Source organism: Cyanistes caeruleus, chromosome 10 (genome assembly GCF_971803275.1).
Source record: "Cyanistes caeruleus chromosome 10, bCyaCae1.hap1.1, whole genome shotgun sequence".
In the NCBI taxonomy this organism is placed as follows: Eukaryota; Metazoa; Chordata; class Aves; order Passeriformes; family Paridae; genus Cyanistes; species Cyanistes caeruleus.
In genome coordinates, this window is record NC_141710.1 from 16,282,534 (window position 1) to 16,307,327 (window position 24,794).

Sequence of the window (24,794 nt, forward strand, 5' to 3'; positions counted from 1 at the left end):
AGATAAAAAATCAATGCTAAGTCTACACTGATTTATCAGACTGAAAAGTTATTGCCAGATCACCAAGCAGCAGCCACATTTTTCATCCCCTGGACTGAAAATACTTGCTCACACAGGGTAATAGGAGCAGTAACTACCCACAACAACAGGCTCTTCTTCCCACCCTTATCCTGTGTCGATACAGTGACACAACCCAGCTGCTCAGGCATATTTTTAGGCAGCCTCCAGAAGGAATAAAGGGCTGTTTTTATAAATTCTCATATTGCAGAGGATATGTACTGGTAGGAAAAATCAACATTTATAAGAGAACCTGAAAAAACTGGGCAAACACCAGATTGAAAAGAAAAAGGAAGAAAACAGTCAATAGACTTCCTGGGCTCTAGAATACCAATAGGGACTCATTTTGCTTATGTATCTTGGGCTCTTGAGGGAGGGTTTACTCTGTCAACACCATGCAAAAACCCAACACCGCTTTTCCAGGACATGCTCAAGTTTATTCCAGGAACAAGCAACCACAGAGTAGACTAGGAAAGGAAGAGCAATTTGCCTTTTAATTAATTTGACTGCAACATCAAACTGCACCTTGTCCATCACTTCCAGACAGACAACAGGCCACCAGCTGTTGGCAAATACAGTACACCAGATGCTTATTCCAAACACAGTCTTTGTGGTGAGAATGTGGGTGGAGGGAAGTGTGTGAGGGACGGTACAGAAATGGAACAGAAAAGCTGTTCCTTTCTTCTCTTGCTCTAGCCATAGATGGAAGATGCCTGCTCTTATTGTTTTTTTTTCTATTATTATACCAGCTACCACCATGCACAAAGATCTAGCACAGGGCAGAGGAAAAGTGCTAAAGACACATCTCCTGCTGTAATTCAAGAGCTCATTTGCTTTGGCAAATCACTCTCTGGCACCATGAGCACAGACTGAGTGTGCACAGAGCCAGCACACAGGGACTGAGCCAGGAGGACCAGCTGTGCCCCAGTGGCACAGGGACAGCAGGGGGGTACTCACAGAGGCAAAGGTGCCAATCTGTTTGATGTTCTGTTCATAACTCTGGGAGCTGGTGGGCCGCCCGGGGGTCCGTCGGGAGTACCAGAAGGTGTAGTTATACTGCAAGGGGTGCTCAGCTGGCCCCGGAACCACAGCCTGCAGAACAGAAAAGCTTGTTTACCCCTTGTATGCTCCTCTAAAAAGGGGAACGGAAAAATTACATTTACAGCATATAAAAGCAACTCTTCAAGCCATCAGAGGCATCATTACTGATTTTTTTTGTCCTGTGCCTGTCTCAAAGGAAAAGAAAAAAAAAAAGAACTAAAAAGGGAAATGTGAGAGTTTTAACTTTTTCAAACTAAGAAAAAAAAAAAAGACACTCTCCTCCTCTGGGAAGGGTAAATCCCACTTATAATGAATCATGATTCAAATGCAATTAAAACTGGTGACACCAATTGCCTTAAGCAACCAACACCCCAGTGCTCTGGGAAGATTAATCTAAGAACTTGTTATGTCAGCTTTGGCAGAACCCATCACCAGCAGTGGGCAGCCATCACTTCTCAATTTCCAAAACACTGATTTCTGATCAAAAATACTTCTAATGAGCAAAAAAGAGGCTAATGAGAGCTCACTAGCAAGGAGTCAAAACTTACAGAGAAAACTCCAATCAAAGCCCTTATCTTATACTACTTGATATTGTAACCGGAGTTACCACGGCTTAAATCTCTCCTTGACTATGGCAAGTTTACAAGGGTTGCATTACTTCAGACAGAGCAGTTTTCCTAAGCACAAGATGAAAAAAAAAAAAAAAACAAATCAGGAGATATATACATTATGCCTTCTTGACAAGACTACATTACACACAGGGACACATCTTAAAAGTTATCTCAACAGCGTCACAAACACTGCCTGCTAAACCACCTTCAAGCCACTACTGCTCTGTCAGACAGGAGTCCTTTCCCCATGTCCTCTTCCAAATTTATTTCTTGATGAAAATAAAGCTTTACTTCTCATTTCCATTCAAAAATCAGGCAGGGTACCAACTATGTTAGTGAAGGGAGCATTCACCCCTCAGATGAGAGACCTCTGAAAGTGGCATCAAATTAATGAAATCAAACACAGTCCCTCTGTCTTCACTGCAGCAGTAACAATGCACTGACACCACAGCCCTCCAAGACATATTTTCATTATTCTTGAACTGAGGATTGACTCCCTAGCACTGCCACACCATGCCCTGGCAGTGAGTGCAGATGCCAGCACCATACCTTCCTCTTGGTAGTACTCTGTGGTTTCTCACGATCATTCTTTTCCTTCTCACTGTCTTTCTGTGTGTTATTTTCCTCATTCTGGTCATGGTCTCCACTATCATCATCTTTCAATCTGGCAAAGAAAAATAACAGAGAGCCATCACACAGCGGAGAAGGTTCACACCAAGCCCAGGCAGTTCTCTGCTCCAAAGCTCCTCCATGGTACAAGGGCCACCAGAGTTTGAAAATCTACACTTAACAACACACACAGTAAAAACTACTTTTGCTTTCATCCCCATCACAGGCATCTTGGGCATGCACTTTTAAGCCCCAGTGAACCACGAAGCAGCTTTTTGGAACCAGCTCAAGTAGCTTGTGCTAGATACTGATCTGCCACAGGAAACCCCAGTTACTTGCTAGGCTTCCCTGCTGTTCAGGGGGCCCACATGAGGACCTGACATTGTACCTCTGCTGACTCTTGCCCACCCCGCTCCCCGCGCCCCCCAGCATAGCAGAGGCAGCGCCTCGGGCGAGCAGACACCGCGCCAGCACCCAGCACACCACAGGTCCCTCCAGCACCCCACAGGTCTCTCCAGCACCCCACAGGTCCCTCCAGCACCCCACAGGTCTCTCCGCCCGCCCCATTCCCTGCGAAGGGCCGAAAAAGGCGAGAGACAAGCGGGGCCACGGGGCGGCCCGTGACTCCGCGGTGCGGGACTGCTGCCGGCCCACCGCCCACACTTCTCGGTCCCGCGTCCCCTCGGGGCCAGGCCGGGCCCCGGCTACAGGGACAGGGCTGTGCGCAGCCCCGTGACTCATCGTGTCTCGCCCGGCCGGCGCCGGGGCAGCGGCGGGAGGCGCCGACGGGGCTCGGAGCCGTGCAGGCCCCGCACCGGGGCTCGGTCGGGAGGGGACTCGGGGGTGACACTCACGCGTCGAATTTGTTGTTCATCGTCGCTCGCTGCCGCCGCCACCCCCGTTCGCCTCAGCGACTTCCGCCCTGCTGGGTCCGCCCGCGAAACCTTTCCGCCTCTTCCGGCGGCCCCGCCATCAGCTCCGCGTTTCCCCCCGGAGCCGCGACACTGTGCACGGCGGGCGGGAAAGGGAACGAGCTGTCGGAAGCGTCCCTCAGGGCAGGGCCGCCATCTTGGGTGTGGCATCTCTGGCGCTGTGGACCGAGTCAGAGCGTTATGAATTATTCATGCAATAAACTTTGCACCGGTAGGTACAGTTTGAGGACTCAGACAGTCACTCTTCAAAGGGTTTTCCCACCTTGCCTCCTGTGGCGACTGCTCGACGACCTCCCCATCGTTTTTCCTTCATGTACAGTGAGGAATGGCACAGAAAATGGGAAATGATGTCTCAGTAAAGAGCCTGCACACTCCTGAAGTGACAGTGAACGAGGGTAAGGGCCATAGTCCCTCCCTCAGCATCTCCTTGCACTTCATGAATCTGTTCCCATGTTACTCCATGAGCACATTACTCACTTCATGTTTTAGGTGGAATTCAAATAAAGAAATAGCTTAACAGTCTCTCCGGAAAAAAAGGAGGAGAGGTAGGAGGAGTGCTGCTGGAAATACTTTAACTAGAAGCATTTGAAATATGTAGCAGCTGCCTAAGATACAATTACTAGTTACCTTTAACATCTCACTCAGGCATGCAGCAATGAAGTCCTGCGGCTGTGCAGGCACCCAGCTCTTCTGGTGGTGCCTGATCTCAGCCTTAGTAAGAGTTCACAGATCCTGCAGGGGTGTCACTGCCAGCAGCCTTCTGATCAACAAAGTGCCTGAGGGCCTCAGTAATGATGGGAAAGTGTTCTGGAGCTGCACCTGGAAATACAAGCAGGGGAATGCCATGAACATCTTGGCTTCACAGAGCACTTACAGGCTGAATGTTCACAGCTGAACTGTGCCTAACCATTGACCATGCAATGATCTAAATTCATTACTTGTCTGACTATAGGAAATGTATGACCTCTTAATTATTAAAATAATTATCTTGTAGGGAAATGTGTTAAGGATGACCATTACCATACACTTCTGCATTGCCTGCTTTCCATCGGTAGCTTTCAGATCTGGCAGATTCAAATGCCCTTAAATACAATTTTTCTTAAGTTTTCTAAGTGAAGTCTTTCCCAAATGACCTTTTCCTTCCTAAATTTTAAGTCAACACCTGTCTGCAGTTCTCAAAGCCACATTCATGTTAGTTTGTCCTGTTTATTCTGGAGGGTTCTTGCAGCCCAGTCTAACACAGGATATCAGGGTTATTATAAAACTCTCCAAGACACAAGCTAAGAGTCTTTGGCTCCATGACAAATTTGATGCTGCATATTATATATGTAAAGTCAAGCCAGTCTCTCTGAAGAGAGCTGTTACAGGAGATTCAAAGCTCTGTAGGCATAGCAAGCCATGAACAGTTGCAGAGAGATCATTATTGAGAAAGAAGGGCACAGCAGTGCTGGCTACAGCCGAGTTCAGTGTTTATTTGAGAGCTCTCCTTCCTCTCTGTGCCTTGGCAAAGAACAACCATTCCATGCCACAGCTCACTGAGGAATGCTGCCAGATGTTGATACAATCACAGGGAAGCCCTTGCTTACCTGAGGCCAGGAGGTGCCATGGAATTCTGCCATGGCCTGGGATCCTCTGAGCAGCCTCTGGCACATGACAGCCTCTGTAGTGAAGCAATGTCCAAAAAGCCATCCGTTTGATGGCAGAAGGGAGTGGAACAGAGAGATCCATGCCTACAAACAAAGCAAGCTGCATAATTAACTTCTTTTATAGGCTCTGACCCATTGTTACACTGAGCATTTGATTTGCATGGGATTACACAAATAGCTGAGACTGCAGGAATCAAGAAACAAACCAGGGGATTGTTCTTCCAGCACCTTTATAATAAGTGGGGCCAAGACTTCACCCTACAGGAAAGTGCATAATCAGCACTATTTGGGAACCTCTCATCTGTCTCTCCCATAAAGGGTTAGCAGGAGAGCAGTGAGTCAGGCATGATGCTCTAGACTCCAGTGTGAAAGCATCAGCTGTGTGAACCTCTCATTGAACCTACTGTGGAAATTGCAGCTTGCTGCAGAAATAGCAGGGCTGGAAATAAGGAGAATGAGCACATACAGAGCTATATTTCCCCCCTTCCTCTGACAGTGAAGCAGCAAGCTTCACCCTGGACCCAGACTTCCGGGATTTTCTTCCCTAGTCCAAGCTTTCTCAGTCATCAGCCTGAATCACCTCTGCTGCTTCTAGATGGGCCCACTGGCATAAATGACACCGGCAACAAAATGGAGAAGGAGTGGGGAGAAGCTTGGCACTGGTGCAACCTTTGGCATTGGCTGGGGAAGGGATGGGAGAAATTTCATTTTGCTCTCAAGGAAGAAAAGAGGCCATAATCATGTTTCACTATTAGAATCTTAAAAGGCTTTCACAGTTACTAATGCATTGGATTATTATTTATGGTGATCATTATTCATGTGTTCGCAGCATGTATAGCCATCAGTGCAGCAACTGTGACATGATACCCAGAAATATTTTAGGATTCCTCTATTCACATTGCCCACCAGAGGGGATTGATCGATACTGCAAAATCATAAATTCTGCTTTTATTATCTTTCCATGTTTATTTGTTTTCCAATCCTACAGCCTTTTCAGTACTAACAACAAGGACCAGCCTCCACCATTAAAGTAGGAATTATAGCTGTAATTAGCAGGTGCAGCCATTAGATGGTAATGTTCACTCACTGCTGTGCTGGAGGATCTGGTGAGGCCAGTGGGGCAAACTTTTCAATCAGTCATTGATCTGGAGTTTCTCTTTGGAGATGTGTTGCATACCCTGAACAGTCTGGGAAGTATTTAACTCTTACAGATCCTTCTGATTGCCAGTGGAGTTTGGGTTTTCGGTAATTGTGCAAATCAAATCTCTGGCAACTATAAATTAGAGGCCAATTTTAAACTCTTTAACCTGGGTAGTTGAGAAAGACTTAATTGCACAGAGGGAGGGAAGACAAGATAGCGTTACCTTGCACAAAGATTTGTGATTTCAGATACGAAAAACATCAGCTAGCCTGTGACTGTATGGGATAGGACATAAGGATTTCTGAACATATGTTATAGGAATTTTAAAGTATAAAACAGGAATGAATAAAGATGGTCCCTGCATCATATGCAACTATATACATATATATGTAACTTTATATATAAAATGTGATCCTTTTCTGAGCAGTTGCAGCACTTTGATAATATATGCTGGACACTTCAAAGATGAAAAGGCACCTCTTTGCTCTAGGGATATTCAGGGAACTGGTGAAAACATGGCATTTGTTAAGCTCTTAAGAGTTTGAGCACAGTTTCAACATGTGTTGAGTTCTCCAGCTTGCTCTTAGGAATCCACTGGTAATGTGTTGCTGAACTCAGAACATCTATAAACAGGATCTGTATCTCTCTAGATGATGCAGACCCTCTCCTTTGAAATTTTTGGAAACAAAGATGTAACCAGGGATTCTGGAATATGCTGACCATACTGAAAATGCATGCAAATATAAATGGGAACCTGGATGATGTCAACTTGCTAGGAGCAATGTCTGTTTTCCATAAGCGACAGTAATTTGAAGGATGGTTTCCTCAGCAGTTGAGTCCAATCTTTTACCTTAATAGCCCAAGCAAGGTGGAAAGGGAAGAAGAAACAAGTGCCTGAATCCCAGAACTGGATTCCAGTTGGTACCCAAAGAAACATCAGAGCTGGTTCTTCCTTTTGTATGCACAGGAAACCAGGAAGCCTTAATAATGCAGTTTGTCTCATATATGTCCTAGGCTTAGGGACTCAACTCTTTATCAATATAGGTATATATTGAGAGGTACATATAGAGATGGGGGCACATCCTGAATCCTGAGCAGGAATCCCTCCTAACTCATCATGGCAGATGCACCATGCATCTTAATATGGTGTACACCATATTAAGGATAATCAGTAATATTACTAATATGCCTCTACACTGTCAAACAACAACAACAACAAGAAGCCAGAAAAGCAGTGTTTTGATACCCTACCAAAGAGTACAGACAATGTCACCTGGCTGCAGGTCTGTGCAGCTGCTCACTTATGCAGTTAAATGATTAAGACTTTAATCCATCCACTTGGTTGTTTTGAAGTGCACGGTGGCTCTGGTAATTACTGTCACTTGCAACACATTCCCAAAACCTGCAGAACTCTGGGGAAGAAGAAATTATGTCTCAACACAACCTTCAATATTTGAACACCACAGGTAATACCACTTTTCTTCATCCTTTTCCCTTCATTCCTCTTCTGAACAGCAGGGACTGGCTTGGAGCAGTAACACCTCTAGTGAGCTGCAGTCTCACCTGCTTTTCTGGTTCTGCACTGGCCAGGTCTGGCCAAGGAGCATTCCATGGCCTTGTTGTGCCAAGACACAACCAGCAGTATTGCCAAAATAAAGTCAACAGAATTAACTCCTTAAGCAAACAAACTTTGCTTTCTGCTCCTCATTGAGGACTTTTGCTGATTCTTCCTGTTTCCTTCCTCTTTGTAACTTCTGCCATGATAACAGGATTCCTCAGACATTATTTTTGGCCAGGTGACTGTTCAGTGCCTTACACCATCTCCAACTGTTACTACAGGCCTGTTTCATTCAATACTAGTCCTTTCTAAAGTCCATCAAGTATACACAAGGCTTGAGTTCTGCCTGGAAAGTTCATAGCTCAGACTGAAGCCAGGAAGGAGCAAAAAGCTGCTTTTATATTCTAGCCAAGGATACATTAGGAGTCTACAGATTAAATATTCATGAAACTATAAAAAGCACAAATACCTTCAACAGTGTTTCATGGTGAGCTGGAACATCAGTGTCCACAGCTGGTTAAGGAGAGAGGTGTCAATCTTGGAGGCAGTTTCCTTTAGGCCCTCTGGATGTTCAGGAATATCAGAGAAATCCAGATACACAGAAAAACAAAAACACACACAAAAAAATGGACTTTTTGAAAACATTGCTGTTCTCATGTCCCTCCTCACTCAGTTGTGACCTGCTAGCCCCAGAGCCTGCAGCCCCTAGATCCACACTCCCACAGGCATTAGCCATGTTGGAGCACTTGGAAGCCCAGGAAATGAACCCCATCTAGTCCCAGGCAGAGGCATGTGGGCAGCGATGGAGTGTGTCCCTTCCACTGTGCACAGAGTGAGCAGGAGAATGGATCAAGTCAACTGAGGTGGGTCCCTTTTCAGCTCTCACAGTGAGAATAAGGCTGGTTCCCTGCTCTGGACATTGGCTTGGACTTTAAAGACCTGATTCAGTTCCCTGCTGTGCTGCAAGTCCCATCCCCTCATTTTCCCTTTCACCAGGGTTGGATCCAGCAACACAAAGCTGAAAAAGGGCCTGGATTGATTTGGCTGATCTGGTGGAAAGCCCTTCAGCTTTAGCTACAGTGTTAGTTTTATTCTGGCTCAGCAGTCTGAACACACTCACCTGCTGGCTGCTGCCTCACTGAGCAGAGTGAGAACATGGCCAAGGACAAAAGTGGGCAGGACCACCCCTTTTGGCAGACTCACTGATCATTTTAGCTGCAGCACAGAGCCCTCGGCTGCTGCTGTCACAAATACATTCCCAGTTAACCACTCCAGTGACAGTAAACAGAGAACTACCCTGTACAGAAATTATGTTTCACTCTCTGGTGATTGTTTCCTTCTAATGCACTAAAACATCCGCAGCTAATGCCCTAATAAGATTTTGCAGGTATAAAGTGTATGGATGGCTCAGGAATGGAGAGACATTATAATGGAAGAACTTTATGGAAGACAGAAAACAAATCTAATGAATTTGTTATTCCTCAGAAACATTGTGAAAGACAATGATGCATCGCAAAGTACTTCTCAAGAGCTCAGGAGTTGCCAATACCGTTTTCTCCCCCAGATAAAAAGTTTCTTTTACTCAGTTTCTGAGAGAGAAACTTCAGCATCAGGAATCTGAAGGACATTCAGGGGGTCTGCCACTGCTTGGAACAGGCTGTACTGGTGAAGGACAGTGGCGGCCTGTAAGGAAGGTGTTCCTTTGATCCCATGTTGAAGCTATATGTTAAGGATGGGAGTTTCCCCTCAGTGAATGTACAATTTGTCAATGCTGTTGTCTCATCAAGACCACCCTGGGAGAGGCCTGGGGAACTGGCTGTGCTCACAGCACAGCTGCAGAGACATTGTACTCTCCAGTTATCTTACACAGGCTTGTTGTGTGCCCAGCTCCCTCTGCTTTCATCCTGACCGTCATGGAAGGGAATAAAGAGTGGGTACTTCTTGCCAAGGTGAAAGCCAGAAAGATGAAGCTAAGGGGCTCTGAATAAATCAGATGTGTTTGTCAGCTCACAGAGAGAATGAATTTCCAACTGGATGCAGTTTTACAAGTGTTTACCTTTGTGCTGCCCTTGGTGTGTTCTCTGAGAAAGCACAATCCAAGCAGTTTTGCATGTGACCTCATTAGTCTCCCATCTTTTCTGGGATAAGTCAAAATATGGAGCAGTGCCCAGTGCAAAGTGGTTGCTGTGGTTGCTGTGGTTTCTGTTCCTGCCAAAAAGAGGACGTGGAGGCTCCAGACCAGGTTGTCTTCGTCACACTGCAGAGATGGCATTGCTTTTAATCTTCAGACAAGAGAGGGGTGAGTTTAGAGTACAGCCAACATTGCAACATATACAGTCATCAACTCCAGATGACTTCAGCAAACAACAGTTTTCAGAATCTCTGATTTTCCAAACCGGGTGAATGTGAAGAGCAGTAGAAAGTAGTAGTGTCTTACAAGTTTCTGTCTCTTCATGTCTGAGAAAGCACCATATTTCATGTCTGAAAAAGCAAATAGGCAGTATTAAAAAGATTTGAATGATAGCAAAAGATCAAGCTGGAAGTTTTTCAATGGCAGATGTTTCTTTCAGAGATCTGCCAGTCTGCTGAATTCAGAACACTTCATGGGATTTTCTTATATCTGTGAAAGCTTTAGGACAAGTTCATAGGCTCCTATTCCCCCACCACTGTCCTCCCACGCCGACCTGCAGGACAGAGCCCTTGGTGATGCTAGAAAATGCAGCAGTTGTGTGTTCCTTTTTTACCAAAGAATGGGCAAAACATACAAGTTCCTGACAACTGAAAACGTTTCTGTGAATATCTCAACATACTGAAGTATCTAAGGTATATTTTGGCTTTAAGATCTACTACTTAACTTTTCCAAGAGATATGTTTTGACACAATGATGATGGTTCCATTTCAGGACGCTGATTAGCAGCATTTAGAAATACATGGCTAAAGCACCATTCCCTATGAGACTTAGAAGTGTCCCCTAAATCCACACTTCTTTTTCATGGGCTCTGGAAGTGACATTTGTTTTCACAAGAGTAAGCTGCAGATACAGCATTACTCCACATATAACACCCCTTATTTATATTACATCTTTAGATTATTTAATAATTTATCTGTTAGCTACTTTAAATACCCAAGCTGTGTAACTTCTGGGAGATGTTGTGTTGGCTGCGGTGCTATCTGAAGTCAGCACAGCCTCTTTTCAGTGGGGGGGAGAAGAGCCGGCTTGTGCGGGGGGCGGGGCGGGTCTGGTCTTCTTTTCTCAGCACAGATGTGACACTTTTGCTGAGAAAATTAAAGTGGGAGCTGCTGAATGCTCCCTTGACTCCTCGCTGCTCCCTATCTGTCCTCTGTGCTTATCAGGACAAAAGCTGAACTCCTTTTTCTCCACCAGTAGGAAAGAGGTTTTTCTCCTTCCCACCATTTTACTTCATTCCTTGCAATTTTTCTTTTCTGGAATCTTCAGCAGGGCAGGGGCTGCTGAGATGAAATTTGTTTAATATATGACACTTTCCCACCAGCTATTTCTCACCTAGCGCACTGTAGTCTCTCAGCTCCTACTGAGACTTCCCTCCTTCCCCCAGGGGGAAATTATAAAAGCTATTTTGAATGGAAATTTAATCTGAATTATTCCCCAGAGTACATGGAGGAAGGAGAAGAAATTTTAAAACCTTTTGGTTCAATCTAAAAGATAGGGTTCAGAGCTGCTGTGTTTTTAAAATCTGATTGCTTTATTTCCTGTGGATGTCTCTGAAACAAGGGGAAATCTATAGTGAAACCCATCATTTTTTATTCATTTCTGTATGTTCCCACGTGCATATAAAGCCATTGATTTGCTCCAGCTAATATGAGCTCTGTGAAATCACCTTAACAGATCATTCATACAGATTTATAGAGGTTCTTCAGAGCATAGTGGAAAATGACCCAGATAATTTAGGACTATTTTGTCTGAGTTTTATTGTACCTACATTTGTCTATGCTTTATTCTATGAATTATTTTCTACATTGTGTCTTCGTTTTTATGTTCAGTCAGACCTATAAACCCCCTATTTTCATCTAAGAGTTCTGCAAGGAGTTTAGAATAATTTTAAAATGTCACATTTCTACTCTTCTACTCTTCTTAATCACCAGTGAGGATGGTAAATCAAGTCAAGCCTAATGCTAGATCTCTTTGTACCATCCCTGCAAATATGTCTTACCTCGTTCAGCGAGTTTCCAGCCAAAGCTGTGAGTTTTACTGAGTTTAATTGAAATTAATTTTCCACACATGTACAGAATGTTACAAAATAGCCAACACAAAGCTGGCCATAGCACTGAACACAGTAAAGGAGGATCTAGATGCCAGGAGGTGCCCTGAAAACTCTCCAGAGGGAGCACCTCCCACGTACTGCTGCCATTCCCAGGACATCACAAGGGACACGTGAGAGCCAGGGGAAAACCTGAAACACCTACCTCCCTCCACCTTCTCTCTCTTCCCAGGTCCGACCAGTCCTGGCTGTTTTTTGCCACTGCTGCGGGGGTTATTGATACACTAAGCTTGACTCCCAGCCTGTGCCTGCAGCCCTGCTGCTCCTGCCACCGCCCCAGGGCTTTTGGCTACACTTTGCCACCCCATGTCTGCTCATCTCTGCTGCTAGAGCCTATTTCCCCATCCGGGGTGGCCCAGAGGCCGGCGTCTCGCTGTGAGGTTTGCAAGGGCAGCCCTCTCCTCTCTCCTGCCACCATCACCACTTGCAGAGGAGGCCGCGCTCACGCCACAGCCACAACCCTGTGGGCGCGGGGGAATCTTCCCTGCCTGGCCAGGAGCCAGCAGCGCCCCTGCCGGCGGGGAGCGGAGCTGCACCGAGGGGAGGGCACCTGCTGCCATGAGAGGCTGGGACTGGGCTTGTGGTCCTATTCGGTGTTGCTGCTATTGTTGTTGTTTGTTTGTCTTGGTATATAGACATTCTAGTCAAGAACTGTTATTCCTTTCCACATATCTTTGCCTGAAAGCCTCATAATTTCAAAGTTATAATAATGTAGAGAGGAGTCATTTTTTCCATTCTAGGAAGGTTCCTGCCTTTCTTGGTAGACACCTGTCTTTTAAATCAAGACACAGGTTTATTGGATAGGAGCAGATGTGTGCTGATAGGGTGGAGGAGAAGCACAGATAAACCTGGAAAGGAGGCTGAGCAGGAGTGTGTAGGCCCTGGAACATTCTTTGGTCTGTTGCATGGAGCAACAGGCTGGATTATTTATAACAGCTGTTGCTTTGTGAAAGTTCTCACTGCCCTCATTTCCCTTCTAGCCCTGCAAGCCTGCCAGTGCTGGGTTGTGCTGGCACAGACCACTGCCAGAGCTGCAAGGCATGCCAGGATCTGGTCAGTTCCTCCTTCTCTGTAGTAACATTCTCCTCCATTTTAAATTCAGAAAGTTCAGATGTACCACAGTGATTTAATTATAAATACTTCATCTTACAACATAAAAGCACTTTTGGTCCTCAATACAAACTAAGTAATAACTCAATAACTAAGTAATAACTCAATACTAACTGATGCTAAGTTTACAGTAGTGTTTACAGGCAGCTCTACTCAACTCCAACATTTGAATCCTTTCCAAAAGCGATTCGCATACAAGAACTCTCCAGCACTTCACTTTAACAAAGTTACAGATGAACTTGGCTGTCACCTCCAGCTGTGTGCTCAAACCTTCTATTCTTGAGTTGAATCAGTGCCAAGGAGCAGCTACCTTAAATAACAGATATTTTGGAATTCCTGCATCACATCATCATTTATTTCTTACACTAAATCACCTCTAGTGTCCCCTCCACAGTTTACTGTGCACTTCTTTCCATAATCTGGACCCTTAAAGAACAAATAAATGAGATTTTCCAAGTTCCCTTCTGAAAACACACTGGTGTTTCAGCTCAGCATGGATTCCTCTACTAATACTTGTGCAGAAAAAAAGCAGAGAGAAGCTCACATCAAGGTGAATCCTGAAATAGAGTTTATATGGATAAAAGGTAGGGGTGGGAGCAGGAACTGAAAGAGGGCAAGAGAAAGTCGAATGGAGACCAGGAAGTGTGGTGTGGGTTGTAATGAAAAAAGTAAAGGACACAGAGGAAATGGAGACTATCTGAAGTGTTCAGGTAGCCCCTAGAGGCTGCCTTCCAAAGCCTCTACATTCCTCTATCATGGAGTTAGCAGTGAAATTCACAGGCAAAGTGACTCTCTCATCTCACATTCAATGCCTTATCCAAGAAGGATTGATAATGGGTGGGAATCCACATAATTAAAAATAAAATAAACAATAAAAAACTAACTAACAATTTGACAATATAATAGAACTATAATCAGCCTGCAAAGTCACACTTTCACATTGATTGTAAATACTAAATTTAAGTTTCTTTCTTCAACTTCAGAATAACTTTTTACCTAGTATATGGGAGACAACGTCAAATTCAGATATGAAGGCACCTGCATTCTAATGTATTTCCTGGAATTTAGATGACAGTTTTATTTTTGTTTGGGTTTTTTTTGTAACCTGTTGACAAAATAAGTGGCTAAGTTCAGGAAAATAAAACCAAAACAAAGCTTTAATAGTGTGCTTTCCGCAGTCAAATCACTTGAGGTCATCAGGCCACTCACAGAAATAACACCTTCTCAGCTCTTGCTGAGATAGTCTGTTGAATTTTCCTGAGGTTTGCTCAGGTCTGAGAATGAGGATGATTTTGCTTGACCAGGACAAGGAGACACAGCATGGCTTCGGCTGGGAGCCACAGCATCTGGCTTCAAGTGTTCTCAGAGAAGTGAATACGGCCAAGATCCCTGTGAGAATATCTGTGACTTTTGCAAAGACCAGACCAAAAAATACTGTTAGTCTGGATCTTGGCTTGAATCCGCTTTCTGAATAATGCTGGGATAGACTAGTATCAGTAGCCAGGAGGTTTATACACTTGAGAGGAAATTCATGGAGGTAAAGGTGGCTGTCTCATGCTGGCCTGTGGCTGCTGCAGCCTAGCGTGGAATGGCACAAACCCTGTAGGGGTGAGGCTGCAGAGTGCCCCCAAAAATGGGCTCAGTGTTGATCTCTGTCACTCCCTCAGGGAGCCGGAAGGTGAACGCCCGCAGCAGGCTGGCAAAGAAAATGAAGAGCTCGGTCCTTGCTAAGTGCTCCCCCAAACACACCCGGTGCCCTGCAGAGCAGAGAGGAAAGGATAGTGAATTATCTAGGAATTTTTCAGTTTCATAATCACCTCGTTCATTCCTGTTGAAAGCAGACATGGGTTTTGTTTTGTTTAAGGAGAGCACCATGAAAGCCACAGAACTGAAACTGTGAATTCCCTCTCAAAAAGATTCCATCGAATGTCTTAGGTTAGGAGACTCAAAACATCAATGAGAATCCATGAGGTGCCAACATAATTTCTTTCTTGACCTGACAGAAAAAAACTGTTTTGCTTTTACAGAAGATTTTGAACTTCAGGACCACACGCAAAAAAATCTGCCAGCTGTTTGCAAATGCTTTAGTGAGTTAACATCAACAGAGCAAAATTACTTAGTAGTGGCATTTGCAGTTGAACAGAAGTTTGGTCACTTTATTAGCAAAGCATGATGCCTACTATTCATTTCCCAGGATTCCAATTCCTTGGCAATAGTGTGAGCAGAAGGTGAATATTACGTTTAATTTTCCAGAAAGCAGACAAATACAAGGAAAGAACAAGCCATTTGAACTAAGGAACGACTTCTGTATGGTCATTTGAGTGACTATCAACAAACTAAAACAAAACCACTAGCAGATACTTTACTGCTAGGTATGATTACTAACTGTGCATTGTTACCTTGTTTCCTTCTTTTGCAACTGGATTTTCAGTACTGTAAGCAAGACTGTAAACCTGTATTTATCAAGATGTCTTCTGCTTTTCTTTCAGCTTGTTTCTTTAAAAGGGATTGCAGTTAAGTCCAGTACACATCAGACAAATTACTTCTCAGAAAAACAGCTATGTGTAAAAAATACTACAGACAAAACCTGTGTATGACTGCAGCATGCAGCCAGCCCAAGAAGTTTGGGAGTTTGAGGATTCCCACCACAGTGTCCTATGAACAGTTTGGGGTCTGACAGGACAGAAGCCTCTCCTTTGGTAGAAACAAGCCAGGAATGTTCTTTAAAAGCAGCAAACTGCAGATATAGAAGATGTTATCTGAAGAAATACCATAATCTCATGCTTCTGTATTCATCATCTCATCTGTCGGGTCAGTTCAGACTGTCAGTGCATTTACCTGCTGAGAATGGTAAGAAAGCTTCTCGAGGTATAAAGTTTCCTTCTTTATCCAGAAAATGGCCAGGGTTGAACTGTCGAGGTGTCTCCCACTGCTCAGGGTCGTACAGAACAGATGCTATATTTGGTATAACAATGGTGCCCTGCAAAGAAGAAACTGTTGTTTCAGTTCCAAATACAAGTGCCTGTCGCCCATCAATTCATGCCTGATGGATAAAACTGTTGCTTGTTGGCATTTGAGTGAGTGCCAAGCTGGGCAGGGATGTCTTAACCAGTGCTTTGGCAAACAGGTTTCTCCTCTCAGTCCATCCCTTGCCATGCAGAGCTGGTCTCTGCAGTTGTGACGATGGGCAGGCACTTGAGGCTTCCCTGGCATAAGTCTTATCAGCTATAGGAGCACCTACATGCTAGGCAAAAGACTTCTTTCATTCCTGGAGCCACAAATAGTAACTCTTCCTCAGGCACCACATTCCTGAGTTTAACAGAAAGTAGTTTATTGAGGGAAAATTGGTTACAAAACTGGAATGACTCTCTGCCAAAGAAAGAAGATGAAAATGTGCCTGTACCTTTTTGACAGGGAATCCCAGTAGTGTTGTGTTCCTCACACACAATCTGGGGACGCCAACAAAGACAATGTTGCTGTAGCGCTGAATCTCGTGAACCACAGCATTTGTGTAGGGCAGTTTTCTCCGATCCTCGTAACAAATTAACTGGGAAGGATCCAGAACAGCATCCAGCTCCTTCTGCACTTTTGCTGTGGAGAAATATTCACCACTTCAGAGGAGAAAAATGCATAAAATACTTTAGCTGGTCACTTTTCTTGGAGCAATAGAAAAATTTATTATTTCAACATAGTACATTAGGTTTGTATCTTGTGATTTAATATTATTTAGTGCCTGAGTTTAGTACAGGATAGTAAAAATAAACAGGAAAATCCCACCATTCTCACCTTGGATGCCTGGATTCACCACCATATAGAGCAGTCCCCAGTATAATGTAGTGCTTGAGGTCTCTGATCCACCAAGGAAAAGATCATTTATGACATATACCAAATTCTCTTCATCATACTTGGGCTTGGCCCCCTCTTTAGACTGTAGATGGTGATAAAAAGTTGAAGTTAAAGCATAAAAATTTGGTTATCCTGTATGCCCTCTGTGTGAGAGCTGTGGGACTTCCACAGCTGGCATGTGCACAAAGAATAGTCAAAATTACAGTTTTTGATGCATACTAAGAGTTTAGTAGTTTCCCAAATAGGCACAGTAAGTCTGCATTGCTGTCTTTCATGAGGTGGATTATTCTTTCATCAGAAAAAGGCAATACTATGCTTGATAACTTGATCACAAAAGATGATGTATCAGCTCCTTTCTGAGCCCATGAGCCAACACAGTGAGGACACAGCAGCCTGACTAGCTGAAAGCTTATGGCCAGAGGTAGAAACTATATAAACTTCATCTACCCTAGGAAAGAGATGCTTCCTTTACCTCCTGAAATTTGAAGCAGAAGCCATAGTGCACTTGGCAGAGCCTCTCTATCTCAGACTCGCATCTTACTATGGAAAATACTAGCCTGGGCAATGAAGAATATTAATGCTGATTATGGCATTGTTTGTGGAATTGTTTTCTATGCTGTCCAATTTGAATATAGGGGCCAAGCCAGCCATGCCCCAAACAGTGGGGAAATTAGAGGTAACATAGGGATAATGGTTGCCTGCCAAGGGAGAAACCAGACAGTTATGTGGCACAAGGACAGCCGGTGCTGGAGTACACATGCTGGATCCCAAAGAAGCATGCTTGCTATTTCAGGGCAGTGATTTGTGCATGTGTGTTTAATCCCACTGTAAACACGAGCTTCACAGTAGGAGATGAGGTGGTCTACCAAAGTTATGTAGCCCACAGGAATAAACAGTCTCATATTTATTACAGGATTGAGACATACTAATGGATATTTATGGAAAGCAGTGAGAGCTCGTGGGTTCACCCCTTATCATACTTGATGGTAATTCACTCATGCAACCAAAATACAAAACTGGATGCCTTTCTGAGACATGTAAGTCCCAAGATACTGTATTCATGTTAAGAAGCTTATGAAATGTAAGAAACTATGGTGGAAGGGTCACACTGAGTGATTTAATGGTCTGTTTGACCATTAAAACCATCACCATCTGGGTGATGATGCTGTTACTGCTTCGTAACAGCATCATCACCCAGAATGAACACTTACTTTCTCAATCTCAGCCAGGTAAAAGTCAATGAAATCCTGTGGTTCAGCTGGTATCCCTCTCTCTACATGTCTTCTGATCTCCGTCCTTGCAAAAGAACTCAGGACATCATAGCAAGCCAACACCTTCTTATGAGGCCCAGGGAGGCGACACAGCAGCCAGGGCAGGATTTCATACATCTGTGGGAGTGACACACAAGAGGTACCATGAATTCTCTGTCACTGACAAAGCTGCTTTTAGATACACCAAAAGGATGAAATGTCCTGCCCAGAAATGTTGATAGTGGAATAAACCAATCAGCATTGCTTTGAGCAGATTTTTGCCATCATGTGGGAGAGCTTTAATAGTAATTTGACACAATTCCAGGGGTCAAGGAAATTCTGACAATACTCTGCTCACACCTCTAAGTTTATTTGGCTAATGAAGATCATTATATGACCTCATTCCTGCACAGTTGGAGACCCCAGCTCCCACACACTCAAAATGTAAGGACATCCTTTCTGGATACAATGGGGCTACTAAGATTAACAGGTCTGCAGCCTCAAGTAATGGCAGGAATTTCTGGAGCTCACAAAAGGAATTAAGGACTGGGTATCAGTCTGAGATAAGGGCTAATTTAGTTTTCCCAGTCAGAGTCCTCGTGACTGCTAAGGAGTAATAATTGGTGTTATTTATGGTAAACAATATTACATCCTCAGCCTGCTGAGTGTATTTACACACACATTTTTCAGCTCTAAGTACTGTTCTCTGTCTTAGATAGCTCTGTCTGTGCAGCATCTGCCATTCCACCCTGCCCAGCAAAGAGCAGTTCTATCCCCTCGTTCTTTAAGAGCTAACAAGCAGAGTCTCTCTAAGTGACAATTTTGTAGGTTACTTAATTACCAATTCTCCACCTTTGTTTCCCTTCAGAATCACAGCAAAAGTTGTCCAAGACCCTAGAATATGTCTCACAGATTATTACACTTCAGAACCTACTATAACACTTCACTGGATCTAAAAGGAAAATAGTGCTAGAAATACCCTAAGATCCTGTTTACCTTTTTCATTCTGTTATCTGTTAGTTCACCAATCCCTTTCCTCTTAACCTTTGCATGTTGTAAACTCATAGTAAGTGAGCTTAGAATAATTAATCTTATTGATTATTATCTTATTAATTCCTAGAATGCTTTGTAATTTCATTTTGTACCAATACAATTTTTTCCATTCTCATAACTCCAATCCACAGTGCTTACTAACCCTTGCAGCAAGATACTCTGAACTTCCTCTGTATCTTAAAGTCTCCTGGTTTTGATCATCCACAAATTTAATCTACTTTTGTATTTTCAACTGCGGAAAAGTTGTATAGTGCTAGTTTCACATGACAGATTTGTTGAATGGTTTACTGCCATATCAGCATTTTAGTTTGCCTTTTCCTGTAAAACTCAAATGCCAGTTAAATCTGCTATGCCATCCACATTCCTCATTACACACAACTTGTCCCTCTTTAAGGGTCTAAACCACAAAGTCTAATTCATGAGGAAAGTCTCAAGTGCAAAGTTGGTCTTTGTGGTATTTTGTGGGAAGGAGCTACAATAAAATCTCTGACAGAACTTGAATTGTGAGACTGTCAGAGAATGTATGTATTTGCAATGTGTGAATGGTGAGCTATAACACAGTAAGGAAAAGATTAATAATTAATATTTTATTATTTGTGAGGTAGGGGAAAAATAAAATTTTCAGCATATGATTTTCAGAGTGATAAAAAGCAGAAGAGTTCAATGATACCCATTACTGGAGAAGTAAATAGAAGTGGGAGGAGCAACACTGCAGAATTCAAATATATTACCAACTCCAGTCTCAAATTAAATTTAAAGGTCTCTGTTAATAGTTTTAGAAATACCAAAAGACTTAAAGCCCCTAAGCCTGCAAAAAAACCAAGAGAGTTCTTAAAAATGGCCTTAAAACCAAGGATGCAGTCATAAGGTCCCTCCCCAAGGACACTTCTTAGCTCCCAGCCTATATTTGCCTGTTGCTCTGTATTTAGTGAAGATACATTTTTGTATCTGCTCTTTCACTTTCTACCTATTTCAGAAAAAAAACCAGCATATGATTTACTCACCTGATGAACAAAGCTGCCTGCAAACCTGAATATTTTCTCTGTAGCACAGATCAGCTCATGGAAGGTTTTGTCCTCATCAGAGAAGTGATATCCAAAAACCACAGCACAAATTACATTTGAAATAGAATGGAAAAGAGGGAAAGAAGGATCCACAGGTCTTCCTGCAAACACAGTAATTGGAATTCACTCTCAGTGGTTTTTTTTTCAGGTGTTCCTTATATAGATAGGACTAGATGTTATTAAAGATTTAATAAAATATTCTATTTGTCCAGCTGGGATGTGAATGAGTACAGAGATGTGGCACTAATATAAATTAATAAAAATCAAACATAGTCTTAGAACAAAGGACACTGTTAAACTGTTTTCTCATAGCTCTAAAACAATTTCACAGCCCTTCCTGTGAAATAGTGTTGTACAGCTAAGATCTGTTCTAGGCTATCACATCAAATCTGCTCTCCTCAGCTGTGAGGAGGCAGAAAAGAGACTGTGAGGAGGTAGTGCCACAGGAGATGAACTAAGGAGAGTCAGTGACAGACATGTTAAAAAATGTAAAAAACTAATTACAAGGAAAACCTGGAAGAATGTGGGAAGGTCTAAGAAAAAGAATGGACAGACAAGGACTGCAAAGTAAATATAATGGAATTTTTACAGTCTCAGCTGTGAGCAGTAGATCATATCTCTACCTGATGATTTTTTTCTGATGTTATGAAACAGATATTCATAAAAAATGATGTGGATAGAAATCATCCTGTCATGGACTCTAGGATTAACCTGATAATCCACTGAAGTTCCCTCCCACCTCCTACTTTCTTTGTTTCTCTTGCCAATAGTTACTTTGCCAGATATATATTAAAATATGCAGGGCACCCAATGTCATTGAAATTTAAGGAAATTAGTAAGCTCTGCAATAGTCTTCAGTTACCCGTGGCAGGCAGCCTGAGAATGGGTTGCCTGTGCAGTTCAGCAGCACCATGTCATTGTACAAAATATCACAGACAAATTATCAGCCCATGGAGGTGGAATTTCAGAGGTTTCCAGCTTCACTAGATGTATGAAGAGTTATATAAGAAAGAAATAATTGTGATTCTAGGCTCTATCTGCTCTTGTGCATTGGTAAGTTTGCATACTGAAGATATGGATCCATATCCAGACTGAAAGGTGCCTGATTTCTTAGCAGGTAAGATACCTTTTAGGTTCACAAAAAACTCCACCAGGTGAGAGGCCTCCTCTTGCACTCGATGCTCCAGGCCTTTTTTCCCCATTCCCAAATTGCGCAGAGTCATTATTCCAAAACGTCTCTGCTGCTTCCAGGAGCGACCACTTGCAAGTATAATACCTGAGGGTGTTTCCTGGCATGTTAATATTTTCCATAGATATGAGCAATTCATTTAAATATATATTATAAAATACATGGAGTAAATCAGGGGATATACTGTGATACAAGTATCTCGAGGTGAAGTTACTGATAACCAAAAATCATAGCCTAACATACCCAAACTATAACTAGACCACTGTTCTAAATATTGAATGTAGTTAATTGAAGAGAGCAATCTAAGGATTTTCTGACTGCTCCATTTCTTGATGTCTTAAAAACCCTGAAACACCTTAAGATGGCTTTTTAGGAGATCTGCTTTAGCCATACTCAAGTAATCACACTCAAGACATGAATAACTGGATGAATTTCCACAGAGTAGAGTTCAGAACAAGGTATGTATGTGGAGATATAGATCAATTAATGTGATGTTTGTAGGCTGAGGTGATGAAGGTGAAAGATAAGGGACATTTGGGCTGTGTTTCTATCCTGGAAGAGACAACACTCCATTAATTGCTAGATTGCACTCCTGATCATCTGAAGAGCCCTGAACTGCTGCTGTGAAGGTGAGGCTTCACCCAACTCTAAACAATCTGTTGGCTTTAGTCAAGCAAATGCAGGGGCAGGAAAAAAAGAGTGCAAACTGCTGGAAAACTCTTAAGAATAAGTGGGTTTTCCTGTGTTGGAGGTACTCTCACAATCAAAGTGTATTCACAAAATGTTTGGGAGTGTCCGCAAGTACAGAAATGTGAAATCTGAAATAGGGTTTTATAAGACTTGCTCATGATGGAAAGTGTTTGGCAACCATAATGTATACAGTTACCAAACAAACATTGCATTCATGTGATATACAGCAAAATCCTGTGTACCACAATGGATTAGTCTGTGATGAGGGAAAGATTGCTGGGCTCTTGGTTGGATCATATACATAAATCTTGAATACAGCAAAAAGGTCACATAGAAACAACCTGGAGTGTTTCCTAGGCTAGGCAAAGCTCAGTGCAAATGACAGCATGGCAAACAGCAAGAAATTCTCAAAAGTCAGTGGAGGACTTGAACAGTATTCTGAATGGGAGGGCAGAGTCTAAAAAGGCAGAATAATTTTCAAGTCAACATTCCTTTACACTATTTATGCCAGGAAAATCTCACCTTTTCCTTTGGCCAATGCTCTGAAGAAAGGTGACACAAGCCTCCCAGAAACATCTTCAGGGTGTGTGGTCATCCCATCCTTCACTGCTTGAAATCCATTCAGTATCACTACCGGGACCCACCCGAACCACAGAGTGTACATGTTACCATGAGTCTTTGCCAGCTGTAAGTGGAAAAAAGGTGCCAGAAAAAGAACAGATGAATTCCCATATATAGATCTCGAACAGACACTGCACCTGCTATTCACCAGCCCAGGGGACAGTTTTGTGCTGAAAACATCATCCCCATGTAGATAGAATCAGGAAGAAGCTGTTGTTTTGCTGAGAATAAGGCTTTCAGCAGCTAATTTTATTTACCCCAGGGGGAAGTTATTGTCTTTTCAAAGCACATTCTGCAGCAGCTCTGCAGTAAAAGAAAGAAAACTTTGTGCTTTATGCATCACCTGCAACCCAAACATTTTGTCCCTTGTTAATTTAAGAGCCACACTCTGCACCACCCTGGGGCTCTGCACCTCCAGCGAGTCCTGCCTTTGCAAAATGAAATAAGCTGATAATACCTGCTCCAGGAGAGGGCATGGACACGGAAATTAACCAACAGCCATGAAGTGCCAGTGGGCTGCATTTGAGTCCAGGGTTTCCTCACAGCACTGAGAGCACTTACATTGCACACAGCAGAGGTATCCAAGCAGGGATGAGTGTATGGCAGAGGAACTCAAATCATGCATGAAAAAGCTTTTTACAAGTATGGACTTTGCTCCAGCACACCCACAATGATATAAATAAGGTGGCAGACAGTGTCTGAGGTGCCACGAAAATTAAATCCAATTGATCACACCAGATACTTGCTTCTCCTCATATTTTTTTAGATTCTGGCTTTCCTCTCCCTGCTAGAGAGTCACAACCTGAGTCTGCTCTGTACTCACTGGCCCCTGTGTGCTCTCAGGCATCCACCTGAACTAGAGGTCACTACAAACCATTAGAGGAATTACCACAGCTGTCACTAACAACAAGTGGCAAACTGTTTTCAGGAGCTGTAGGAAGATGGGGAGCAAATGCCCTTCCTGTACTACAAGCATAGATGCACCATATTACCCACTTTGTGATCAAATTAGGCAATACCAGTGAGAATTTTAAAAGGTATCGTGTAGGAATAGCAGATGTAGCTATCACTGTAGTGGATACAGATTCACACTTAGCAATGCAGAAGCATCTTTTAGATTACTGCTGTTCTCTAACTTAATAACAAGTCATAAACTCTCTCCCCAAACTGACTTGATTCTTAAGGGCGTTAAGTTTCTCATGAAGCCAACATATTCCACATAAGAAGATGACTCAAATGTAGGAATCAATTGATCTTTATATGTCCACACCTTGTCTGTAAATTTCACAGACTTAAAAACTTCAATTAATCACACTTTTTTAAGTCATGGTTAAAAATAACCAATTAAGAGCATATTAAAAGAAGTACCTCCATCAGAAGATCCCGATGAAACTGAAAGTTCAAGTGCACCAAGTTTCCAAGCAGCGGGAGAGGAGTTGGTCCAGGAGGGAATTGTTTGGAAGCTTTTCGCAGCCTGAAAAACTCAACAATTAACAAAAAAATTATCAGGACTATAAAACCTTGAGTTATTGTTAGCATTTCTGAGCTAATTTATCTGGTGATTTATAGCTGTCTCTATAAAAAAAGGAGGTACTGGAGCTGGGAAAAAGTAACCTTGCTTCTTGTTCCACCAGTTTTGTCTGCAGACTGAGTTCTATAAAGTCTCAGTTCCTTTCCCTCCCTCTGTCCCTCCCTCTTCATCAATGCCTGCCCTTTTCCTGCACCCCATCTGTTTGCCATAGTGAGATGTACCAAACTGATCCTTGATCAGCACATCTCTCTGCTTTCAGCAAGCCTCAGTATTGGAATGTGGAATCACTGATACTCAAGGTATTTTTCCTGAAGAGTGTGTCAGGGAACTGCTGGTGTCTATTAGGAGATCTGGATTGGAGTGACACCAGGTGAGAGCCCTTGCTGACCACCGGACATGAGATGGGTGAAACTCAGTTTCATCTGCCTTGGGAACTTTAGAAACATACTTAGTGATTCACCTTAGAATGACTTAATTCAGGTTATGATTGTTACATGTAGGTTAGGCTACACAATTACATAGAATATAGTTACAATAGTACAGAGTA

At 43.0% G+C, this 24,794-nt stretch overlaps 2 protein-coding genes and 1 long non-coding RNA gene across 8 annotated transcripts in view; 1 reads left to right on the forward strand and 2 right to left on the reverse strand.

The window, feature by feature from the left end:
- The window catches only part of EIF4E2 (eukaryotic translation initiation factor 4E family member 2), an 18,258-nt gene extending 14,929 nt beyond the window's left edge, over nucleotides 1-3,329 (reverse strand). For all 4 annotated transcript variants that reach the window (XR_015274667.1, XM_086844721.1, XM_086844720.1 and 1 more), the window contains exons 1-3: nucleotides 3,173-3,329; nucleotides 2,259-2,373; nucleotides 1,015-1,149 (exon numbers count right to left, since the gene is read on the reverse strand). Coding sequence is in view for 3 of the 4 variants with exons in the window: in XM_086844721.1 (XP_086700847.1) it covers nucleotides 1,015-1,149; nucleotides 2,259-2,373; nucleotides 3,173-3,192 (270 nt within the window). In the remaining variant the exon portion in view is untranslated. The remainder of the gene's footprint in view (nucleotides 1-1,014; nucleotides 1,150-2,258; nucleotides 2,374-3,172) is intronic.
- LOC147651329 (uncharacterized) lies at nucleotides 3,319-19,644 on the forward strand. The gene is made up of 4 exons (XR_015274672.1): nucleotides 3,319-3,461; nucleotides 15,493-15,853; nucleotides 17,763-17,886; nucleotides 18,075-19,644. It is a non-coding gene; the product is annotated as an uncharacterized LOC147651329 (long non-coding RNA).
- LOC111933411 (cytochrome P450 2J6-like) lies at nucleotides 13,003-24,295 on the reverse strand. 3 transcript variants are annotated; one of them, XM_023932958.2, is made up of 9 exons: nucleotides 24,085-24,295; nucleotides 22,618-22,780; nucleotides 21,343-21,492; nucleotides 20,157-20,317; nucleotides 18,061-18,237; nucleotides 16,790-16,931; nucleotides 16,407-16,594; nucleotides 15,842-15,983; nucleotides 13,003-14,760 (listed from the first exon to the last, which is right to left on the reverse strand). In XM_023932958.2, exons 1-9 carry the CDS (start codon nucleotides 24,253-24,255, stop codon nucleotides 14,582-14,584), a joined length of 1,473 nt encoding a protein of 490 aa, XP_023788726.1. In that variant the 5' UTR covers nucleotides 24,256-24,295; the 3' UTR covers nucleotides 13,003-14,581. The 3 variants fall into 3 exon arrangements, with proteins under 3 accessions (XP_023788726.1, XP_086700830.1, XP_086700829.1); XM_086844704.1 differs by lacking the exon at nucleotides 24,085-24,295 and adding an exon at nucleotides 23,278-23,551; XM_086844703.1 differs by lacking the exon at nucleotides 24,085-24,295 and adding an exon at nucleotides 23,174-23,547.
- Nucleotides 24,296-24,794: the final 499 nt, after the last annotated feature.